General features: G+C 54.4%; 1 protein-coding gene across 1 annotated transcript in view; it reads left to right on the top strand.

Moving 5' to 3' along the window:
- The window catches only part of LOC102771691 (aldehyde oxidase 2-like), a 78,124-nt gene that overhangs the window by 31,238 nt on the left and 36,473 nt on the right, over positions 1-10,413 (top strand). Inside the window, exons 9-14 of the mRNA XM_015559096.1 lie at positions 1,978-2,129; positions 3,576-3,669; positions 5,132-5,241; positions 7,082-7,266; positions 8,455-8,638; positions 9,824-9,916. Coding sequence (XP_015414582.1) covers positions 1,978-2,129; positions 3,576-3,669; positions 5,132-5,241; positions 7,082-7,266; positions 8,455-8,638; positions 9,824-9,916 — 818 coding nt within the window. The remainder of the gene's footprint in view (positions 1-1,977; positions 2,130-3,575; positions 3,670-5,131; positions 5,242-7,081; positions 7,267-8,454; positions 8,639-9,823; positions 9,917-10,413) is intronic.

Below are 10,413 nucleotides of genomic sequence, written 5' to 3'. Positions count from 1 at the left end.
TAACAGAGAGTGGAAGGAGAGAAAATAGTAAAATAAAATGGGTGGGTTGGGAGTTTGACAATTAATTTAAGCACAAGGTTCAGATGGAAAGCCCTTTCCTAGTCTTCACCCCAGGCACCCACATTTTCCCAACTGCTCTTTAGCACCACAACCCTGACCCCAAACAGGTCTTAGAATAAGCACCTGAAAAGAAGCTGCTGTTTGAAAAAGGGGGAAGCTTTCCCGCATCCTTCCTATCACCGAGCCCCTTATACCTGCCCCTGAGGGGGCTCTTCAGGGCACAACTCACAATCCTCAGTGTAACTCCAGGCCCTCGTTTGATAGATGAGGAAGCCGAGAAGCAAAGGGAAAGTGCACTTGACCAAGGTCTCTAAACTGGCTGGTGGCCAAGCCACAGTCTCCTGCTTCCAAATCAGAGCTCCTTTGTTCCTGCCGTTCTCCGTCCCCAAGGCCCACCCCATGGCCTGTGCGGTTGGCTATTGGAACAGACCAGACCACTCAGTTTGGATCCTGTCCATAAATTAGAGCCAGATTCTACAATCTGAGAAACAAACCCACACCTTCCTAGGGCCTCTTAAAATTAAAGTGTGAGTGCCCTCTAGTGGCCTCCAGGGATGTTTCCCAGGATTCTCAACCTTTTCCTAAGGCCCAAGAGTGAAGGACACTGGTGGGACAGGGGTAGCCATATGCACCCCCCCCACCCCACCAGCACCCCAGAAAATAAATTCCTGTGACTGCATATGTTTGCTCCAATGTTGCATGCTAACCTAGATCATGTACCTGTTTTGCTCATTATACCTTTTGCCCCTCAAAATCTTTAGCACAGTAAGTACTCCAGAAAGTCACCGCATCTTTATCCCATAGATGCAGGAACTCCGATTAGCATGAGTTAAAACAAAATCCACACCCTAAGACTCAAGCCAAGTTAAAGCTCTTCAACTCCACTGAAATACAAGCTAGGTTTTGTAACCAAAGATGGAATGCAACGTGAATATAAGTACAGTGAAGAGAATTCTCTCCGTATAGTGGTGTCTTGCTTAGCACAAAGTAGGGGGTGATGTGAGCAATGGAAATGGCCAAACAAAAAGTCCCTGTGGATTGTCTGGCCCTGCAATGCCATCAGATGTATCCCCCTTAATTACAAAACATCTTTCTATAGCTTCACTGCGGTTACTCAGGAGGAGGTCATGGAAAGCTCTAGTAGGGTCTGCTACCTGCTAGATATTCCCATCATTCCTTCTCTCTAGCTTCTAGTCCCCTGCATTTGTTCAAACAAGAATGTAGACCAGCTCTCGCTGGTTTGGCTCAGTGGCTAGACTCGCAGGGGTGGGCAAACTTTTTGACTCGAGGGCCACAATGGGTTCTTAAACTGGACTGGAGGGCCGGAACAAAAGCATGGATGGAGTGTTTGTGTGAACTAATATAAATTCAAAGTAAACATCATTACATAAAAGGGTGCGGTCTTTTTTTTTTAGTTTTATTCATTTCAAATGGGCCGGATCTGGCCCGCGGGCTGTAGTTTGCCCACGGCTGAGCTAGAGCGTCCTCCTGCAGACTGAAGGGTCCTGGGCTCTATTCCAGTCAAGGGCACAGGCCCTGGTTGCCGGCTCGATCCCCAGTAGGGGGCATGCAGGAGGCAGCCAATCAATGATTCTCTCTCATCATTCATGTTTCTTTCTCCGTCCCTTCCTCTCTGAAATAAATAAAAATATATTTTTTTTAAAAAAGAATGTAGCTCAGCTCAGATGTCCTAACCCTGGTGCACAGAAGTACCTCGGAGCCTTTGAAAAAGCCCCAGGCCCAGAGATTCTAATGAAGTTGCTGTAGAAGGGGCCTCTGTGCTGTTGTCGAGTTCCCGGTGATTCTCTGTGCAGCCAGCGTGGAGCGCCGTGTGCTAGACGAGCACTCAGGCCCTGGGTCATGCTGACCATTCAGCGGCTCCTCCCAGGTCCCCTGTGAAAACAACTTGCTTTCCAGGACTCAGCATAGGCGCCGGCTGCAGCCTGGCCCAGGTGAAGGACGTCTTGGCTGAGAGGGTGTCCGAGCTCCCAGAGGAGAAAACGCAGACCTACCGAGCCCTCCTGAAGCACCTGAAGAGCCTGGCGGGCCAGCAGATCCGGAACATGGCGGTAAGTCCTCCGGCCCCACCATCGGCCCGCGGCACCTCTGCCCAATCCCACGGAAATGCTGAAATCGGCATTGGCAGGACCTGTATGCAGAAGGGTCTCAGCAGGTGAAACGACAGGCACGATGAACGGATACGTAATAGTTAACAAACATTCCTTAATAACTTGTAAAGGAGGGTTCTAAGTCAGCTTGAGTCAAATGGCCTAGTTGCACGGTGGGTAGGAAAAGGACTTCGTGGTTTTGCTGATTTTATGAGACAACCGTCAAAGAACCCAATTCCGCCTCAGGCTGCATTAACGGAAGGATGGTGCCTAAATAAGGAGGGCGGCCTGCTCTGCTCCAGACTGTTAGACCACAGCTGGAGTGTAATGGTCAGACCTGGGCAACACAGTTTAAGGTCAGGTTCTTTATAACCTCAGGAGAGAGCACTGCATGCTCCTTCCCCTACATACCCCAAACGGTGTGTCAGAAACCCTCAGGGCATAGAGAATTGGGGAAGGAGCACCTGTTTCCTTTGAAAAAGCTCTTCAAGTGATTTCGAAATCCCAGTCAAGAGCCCTGACGCTCTGGAGCCTGGCGAGGAGATGATGCAGGAGAGAGAGGGGCTGGCCATCGCATCAGGAAGAGGGTGGTGCATGAGGGACCATCAGAGGGGCCATGAGAGCTGCTTTCAAATATTTATGGGCTCCAGAGGGCGATGGGTTCACTTCCTATGATCAAGAGGATAGAAGTATGACCCACAGGAGACCGATTTCAACTCAGTGGAAGCGGAAACTTGAAAATCAAGCTGTCCACAGAGGAACTGGGGTTCCCTGCCCTCACCAGCATTACCACCCAAACCGCAGCAACGCGGTGGTCACTGTGGACTCCATCACTAGAAGGGGCGGAGGGTACTGAGTTGAATGGCCAGTCAGTGCCCTCCCAAGTTCTGAGACGCTACAGGCTCAACCCACTCTGCGTGGAGTCTTCCAAAAGGGGGGAAAGGAACCCACTCTCAGTGGTATGGGTGCCCCGCACCCGGGCATGCTTGGGTGAATTCTGCAAGGTGGCCATGGCTGGGTTCGGGGGCAGGGGGGGGGCTCAGAACTGGCCACTGAGCCTCGCTGCTGGTGTTTGAATCCCACCCTGGCCCCCTTCGAGCTGGGAGACCTCGGTCAGGCGTCACAAATTCTCTGTGCCCAGTGTCTTCATCTGTAGAATGAATCTGTAGGAACAACATCCATCTCACTGGACTGTTGTGAGGATGAGTAGATGTGTGTGGAAAGGAGCAGCAGGTGGCCACACCAAAAGCTCCGGGAGTGTGGGTTACCGTCCATTCCTCTCCAGGCGGCATGGACTCCCAGGCAGTGTGAACGGAGCCCCCCCTGGGCCCTTTCGCATAAGCAGGTGCCTGCGGGCAGAGGGCGTGAGGGTGGACTGGCCCAGGTTGTAAGTCTCTCTCTCCTCAGTCCTTAGGGGGACATATCATCAGTCGGCACTGCTACTCGGATCTGAACCCAATCCTGGCTGTGGGCAACGCTACCCTCAATCTGATATCCTCAGGTGAGCTACCCCAGAGCACTCCCCACAGCACCTAAGGATTCTCTGTCCTTTTTTAAAGGCTCCTCTTTAAGGTGGAGTCCGTGTCCTGGCTCTCAGTGCAGCACAGGAAGCGCAGGCTCCTGCAGGAAGGCCCTACCCCACATGCACAGACACCCGCCCTGGAACCCAGCCGGTCTGATTGCCAAACGGATGCACTCGCCTCTTCTCCCTCAGGCCGCTCCCCAGGGCCTCTCCATCCCCCTCCCAACCCTTCTCCCCTCTTTCACACACAGCCCATCACATCCCCACTCCGCCTGTCCACCCCGCTCAGCCCATCCATTATTTACCCCTCCGTGCGCTGACACGGGCCCAGGCGCTGGGGGTCAGGGGGAGCAATCCAGCTGCCCCATGTGAACTTCAGGGGTGTGTCCGACCAGAAAACCTATCCCAGGCCACATCCCTGGTCGGTGGGAACCCAGAGTGTAGGGAGAGCCTTGGGGCAGGGGAACAGCTCTCTGGTCCCCAACAGCTTTGCATGGGGCCCGCGGAGGGGTTTCACCCCTGACAGCCCTTAGCCCTTTGGCTGAGTCCTCCGGCCTGTGGTCCAGGACGACCCCAGTTGACCCCCAAAGACCAGGAGAGAAGAGACAAGACTCCGGGGCGTCAGGATAGAAAGGACAGCTGGGCCCGCAGCAGCCGGCCTCCTGCACCAGCCGCAGGAGTGGAAGGGTAACTTCTCCTGGGCTGTTGCTTGGTCGTTACCCCGGCTTCAGGTCTCTGTCCCCCCAGCTCTGCGAAGCAGCCGGCCCGGAGCACTGCCCAGCTCCAGAAGCCAGGCCGTGGGCTCGCTGACCAGCCCCCGGAGGGCCAGAGCTCAGCGGGGATCTGTGGGTGCTCTGCCTCCTCCCACACCTGTTCCAGCTGGCATGGTGCTGCTTGTGCCAGGAACACGACCCGTCAGGGTCTCTAGGCTGTAGGGTGAGCTCCTCATGCACCTCCTGTGGCTCCACAAACCCCCCTTTTAAAGCCAGAGGGGACCGGGACCCTTCAGTGATAGCAATGGGGCTGAAAGGAGGTTGTGTGCATTGAAAGCATAGGTGTCTGGTTAGGAGCCCAGAGCAGCAGCAAGAACAAAAGGCAGAGCCAGGGGTTTGAGCTCTGTTCACCATGTGAACAAACCCCGTCCCAGCATAGGCTGCGCCCTTCCCTTGATCACAGAGTTAACGGGCCTCTGCTGGACAGTGAAAACCCGCACAGGCCCGGCCAGGGGAGACTGGCTGCGAGGGGGTAAATGTCCTGAAGCTGCCGCCACCACCCCATCCTCGCTCCCCGTTGGAGGCACAGGCGAGTCCTGACTGTCACACGCTCTGCCCCTCGTCACTTGGTGCTGAGCGGGGTGACCCCTCTTTGGCGCTGACGGTGAAGCGCACAGACCGCCTCGCGCTCCCTGCTGCCTGTGCAGAAACGTCCTCTTCTTCAGCAGGCGGCGCCCGGCAGGTTCCGCTAAGCGAGCACTTTCTTGCCGGGTTGGCGAGTGCAGACCTCAGGCCGGAGGAGGTTCTGGAATCTGTGCACATCCCTCACTCTCAAAAGGTAAGATGCGCAGGCCGCTCCTGGGAGCTGCTTCTCGCTCTTCGGCCCCAAATCCGGGGCCTTTACACTGAAGCAGAGGAGAGAGGATGTCTGCCAGAGTCATGACTTCCTATCCTGGACGGCAGCTCCAGGCCTCAGCCCCCTGGCAGGCAGCCCGGGGTGGGTGTAGGGTGTTGTTTCAGCTGTGGGTGCGGCTGCTGAGGCCTGCGGTCAGTCAGTCCTGCTTCCTCCTGCTCTCTGACCGACTCCGGGAGGGGAACCTCCCCGGCTGGGAATGAGCTTCTCTGTCGGACCCACAGGACATGGAGGCTGGGCGGGCCTCAAACTCCCGCTCCAGCCAACCCCACAGTTCACAGAAGGTGAGGCCTCCAGACACCTGCCAGCACAGCACCCTGAGGTTGATGCGGCCACCCCCCAGCTATGGCGGGGCCTCTGTCCTCATTCTCTGTCCCCTGTGCCTCTCCCCAAACTGTGTCTGAATCCCAGAGGACAGTCTTCCCAGAGAGGCAAAACCACCCCGCCCACACACACACACACACACACAGACGCGCGCGCACACTCACACACACACACACTCACACTGACACACACTCATACACTCACACACACACTCTCATACACTCACACTCACACACACTCACCCTCACACACACTCACACTCACACATTCACATACTCACACACTCACACACTCACACTCACACACGCACTCTCACACACACACTCTCACACACTCATATTCACACACATTCACACATACACACGCACACACACTCACACGCACACACTGATCAGAAGCCAGGTGTCTGCTGGGTTGTGCAGGAAGTCTTAGAGTAAGGCATGCTGTCAGCCATGCATGACCTCCATTTATGTTTCCTGTGGAATGAACTCTGAAATGTGTTCCCAGTCAAACGTGCCTCTGTGTAAAGGTCCCAGGCAGGAAACCTCGCAGATAAACACCGCACCCTCAGAGCCACACAGCTGGAAACACACTGGGGACTCGGGCCATCTCCAGTGACCCCATGTCAGGGGTCCCGGTGCCAGGAGGTCAGCGGGGCAGCATCGCCCTCCTGATTTGCCCTGACACAGGGTTCCCTGGCCACCGTGGGAAGTTCATTTCGACTCTCCTATGAGCCCTGCACATGGAAGGTGATGGCTTCTGCAAACCAAGAAATGCGGTCGAGCTCTTTTGCATGTTGGGCAGATCATATCGAAAAGCACTGGTGTTGAGCCCGACCCACATGGCTCAGTGGTTGTTGAACTTCAACCTATGAACCAGGAGGTCGCAATTCGATTCCCAGTCAGGGCACATGTCTGGGTTGTGGGCTGTGTCCCCAGTTGGGGGCATGCAGGAGGCAGCCGATCCATGATTCTCTCTCATCATTGGTGTTTCTGTCTCTCTCTCCCTTTCCCTCCCTCCCTCTCTGAAACCAATAAAAAGTAAAAAAATAAATACATATATATTAAAAGAAAAGAAAAGCACTGGTGTTAGGAGGGTCCTCCATCCTCGCAGGGGACACGGGGCCTGAAGACTCCGGGGCCAGGCACCTGGAAAGATGACACATGGAAAGGAGCCAGCCGTTCTGTCCTGGCTTCAGAGGAAAAGGGTGCAGTGACCCCGTTCCTGGAGGGGACCGGGCAGGGGGGGCAGGGGGAGGGGTCCTTGCGCAGAACACTCCTCACTTGAAGGAGAAGGCAGCCGAGTTGCCCTCAAATGGTGCCCAGTGTCCTTGGTGTCCCTTTCCGTTGGGTCCAAGTGATTAATCAGTGGCGCCGAGAAGCAGAAACCGTGCTCTGAGGGTGACACATGGAGCAGCTCCCGACGGCATTTGCCTCCGCAGGGGGAGCTGGTGTCGGCCTTCCGACAGGCGCAGTGCCAGCACAACGCCTGGGCCCACGTGAACGCGGGCATGCGGGTCCTCCTCAAGGGGGGCACCGACACCATCGAGGACCTGAACATCGCCTTCGGGGGACTCGGGGCAGCCACCGTCAGCGCCCACCAATCCTGCCAGCAGCTCCGAGGGAGGTAAGCAGTGAGCCCTGTGCCCCTGTGCCCGAGGGTGGATCGACGTCAAAAAAAAAAAAAAGGTGGAAATTTGGCTCAGGCGTGTGTTGGCAAAGCCTGAGAAAATGGAAAGTCCTCTGTGTGGAAGCACTTCTTGTTCTTTCCATGGTTTTGCTAAATGAATCAGACCTTTCTTGACGATGATTAAGTAGGTGGCACTTTTGGGGCGAGGAATACAACTGAAATGGCGAGGACTCCTCCAGCCCAGTCTCTTGTGGCACCAATACTCCAGCAAACGCACACCGGCAGCGTCCGCGTGGCACCTGCACCCTCTGCTCGGGTGCCACCTGCCTTTTCCTCGGTGAAAGCCACGTCCGAGTCTGAGTCTCGTCCAGTTCACCGTGGAACTGGCCCTCGGGGTCTGTTTATTGAATGCCAGGTTCCAGCCTGCTGTGCCCTCAGCCCACTCCTTGCCTCAGTTCTCCTGAAGGGCTTGTTAGGTGATTTCTACACTCCCTTCCAGCTCGATAAAGCCCTGGCCCGTTTTCTCAGTGGCTAGAGCATGGGCCCACACACTGAAGGGTTGCCGGTTCCATTGCAGGTCAAGGGCATGTACCTGGGTTGCAGGTTGGATCCCTGGCCAGATTGGAGTGCCTGCAGGAGGCAACCAATTGATGTGTCTCTCTCACTTCAATGTTTCTCTTTCTCTTTCTCTCTCTCTCTCTCTCTTTCTCTCTCTCTCTCTCTCTCTCCCTCTCCTGCTGCTTCTTTTTTCTTTCTTTCTGTCTCCCTCCCTTCTACTGTCTCTAAAAAAATCAATGGAAAAACTATCCCCAGCCTAGCCAGTGTGGCTCAGTGGTTGACCATCGACCTATGGACCAGAACTAGGTGGTCATGGTTCGATTCCCAGTCAGGGCACATGCCAGGGTTACAGACTCAATCCCCCCCAACCCCAGTGAGGGGCCTGCCGGAGGCAGCTGATTGATGGTCCTCTCTCATCATTGATATTTCAATTTCTCTCTCCCTCTCCTTTCCTCTCTGAAATATATATGTATATCTCCATCCATCCCCAGGTGAGGATTAACAAAAAAATAATAAATAAATAAATAAATAAATAAATAGGACTTCGGAGTCTCTAAGTGATCACCAAGCAACATCGAGCACCTGTCACACGCTCTGACTGATCCCCTGCTGCCTCCCTCCCACCAGGCGCTGGAACGAGCTGATGCTGGACGAGGCCTGCCGGCTGCTCCTGGACGAAGTCTCCCTCCCAGGCTCGGCTCCGGGGGGCAGGGTGGAATTCAAGAGGACTCTGATGGTCAGCTTCCTCTTCAAGTTCTACCTGCAAGTGCTGCAGACACTGAAGCCGCTGGCAGAGCGGCCCTCTGCACCTGTAAGTGCTCGCTCTTGCCCGGCTCCTCGCAGCCTTTAGCTCCCAGCGGGCCCACTACTTCTGCCAGCTGTCCCGTGGGGCTGGGCCATGGCCTGCCGCCTGTTCTGGGTCCCAGCCAGTCCGCCCCCAGCCATCCCGCCTCCCAGATTCCTGGGGCTCCGGGCCAGGCTGCCTTCAAGCCACAGAGGCCGACCGCGTGCCCTGCGCAGTGAAAGGTTACGGCGCCCCTGCCTCAGTGTGCGATTATTTTTCTTCCAATATCACTTTGGAAAGTATAATCTCACGTAATGAAATGCACCTGTTTAAATAGAGCGAGTTTTGACCAATGTGTCAACCCACGGAGCCACCACCTCAAACAAGATATAGGGCATTTCCATTTCCCCAAAATGTACACTTTTGTCCCTTTACTGTCAACCCTTCCATCCTGCCCATATTCCAACTTCAATATGGAGCGTAAAATAAAATTTTATTTTTCTAAAATACTAAAATTTATTTACATGCTAATATTGAAGTAGCTTCTTGCTAGATTTTCTGATTGTAAATTTCTGGAATAATTAAGCAAAACAAAACATTCTCTCCCTCCCTCCCTCCCTGCCTCCCTCTCTCCTCTCCTGACAATGATCACAGCTCTCTCCCTACCTAATACCGCCTCCCCCCAACTCCACCCCAGCAGCTCAGCGTTCCTAAAGTGTCTGATTCTCATTTACTCAGACCCTCACCAGCCACATTCCCCAGGAATTTAATTTCTGAATTAAGACACTTGATGTGCTTAGTGACACACAGACGGCCTCCCGTTTTACTTCTCTCCCAGAAAGCCGAGTAGCTGAGAAAAGCAATAGGCTATGGGCTCTCGTGTGTACAGTGAACGCCAGCTCCTTCGGGATGGCTTACGTAGCCCCAGTTTTCACGCTTCTCTCCCTGCAGGCAAGCTCACCCTCTCTTCCTTCTCAGGGTGACCTGAGGATCAGCTTCAAACCAGTCAGTCCAGTTCCTCCTTACAGGGAAGGAGAGGGAGGGCAAGAAGCTTTCATCAAAAGTAAAATCCTGGAGGCGAGCGATGGGGATTTGGGTTACCTCCCTACACTGACCGTGCAGTTTTGTGGGTACTATAGCCAAGTCATGTTTGCATAAATCAAAGCCCAGCTTAAACACGGACTAATCAGTTTGTTCTGAATCTTCGCCCAGGACGGCCTTCGATATCCTGACGTCTCAGACCCGTTCCTTAGTGGGCTGGAAGATTTCTCGGTCACAGTGCCCCAGGGAGTCCAGAGGTACCAGGTCAGTGAGCTTAATTTAACAGAAACTTAGACACCAAGAGATAAGCTGTAGCCGTGCGAACAAGCAAGCTGTTCAGAGTGGCGATTTTAGTCCGGACGCTGTGTTTTTGCTGCACACTGGCCCTTTGTTTAGGCCGAGTCAGGCAGAGGCTGGATCTGAGCTCAGGCCTGAGCCGCCAAATCAGTGCAGATCAATTGGTGTGTCTGGGGCTGAACCGACCCGGAACAGTTTGACCATCTAGTAACTGACGATCTCTTCACACTGTCCAATGACGTCCTCTGGCCATTGGTTTGAAGAGCGGCTGAGCCTGGTGTGGGGGAAGGACAGCATGGGAGAGGAGCAAGGTTCAGCCTCCAGCCCTGATTGCAAAACCTTTCATCTCGTCAGCAAAACAAGAGCCCTGCAAGTAACTGAACCCCCACTCCTGGCAGGACAACTTGGAAAATGTCTACAATTATTTAGAGCACAGCCCCTCCCCCAACCCCATCTCCACACAC

Source organism: Myotis davidii, unplaced genomic scaffold, assembly GCF_000327345.1.
Source record: "Myotis davidii unplaced genomic scaffold, ASM32734v1 scaffold914, whole genome shotgun sequence".
NCBI lineage: Eukaryota > Metazoa > Chordata > Mammalia > Chiroptera > Vespertilionidae > Myotis > Myotis davidii.
The sequence above is the reverse complement of the archived record's forward strand: the minus strand, read 5'-3'. Positions and strand labels throughout refer to the sequence as shown.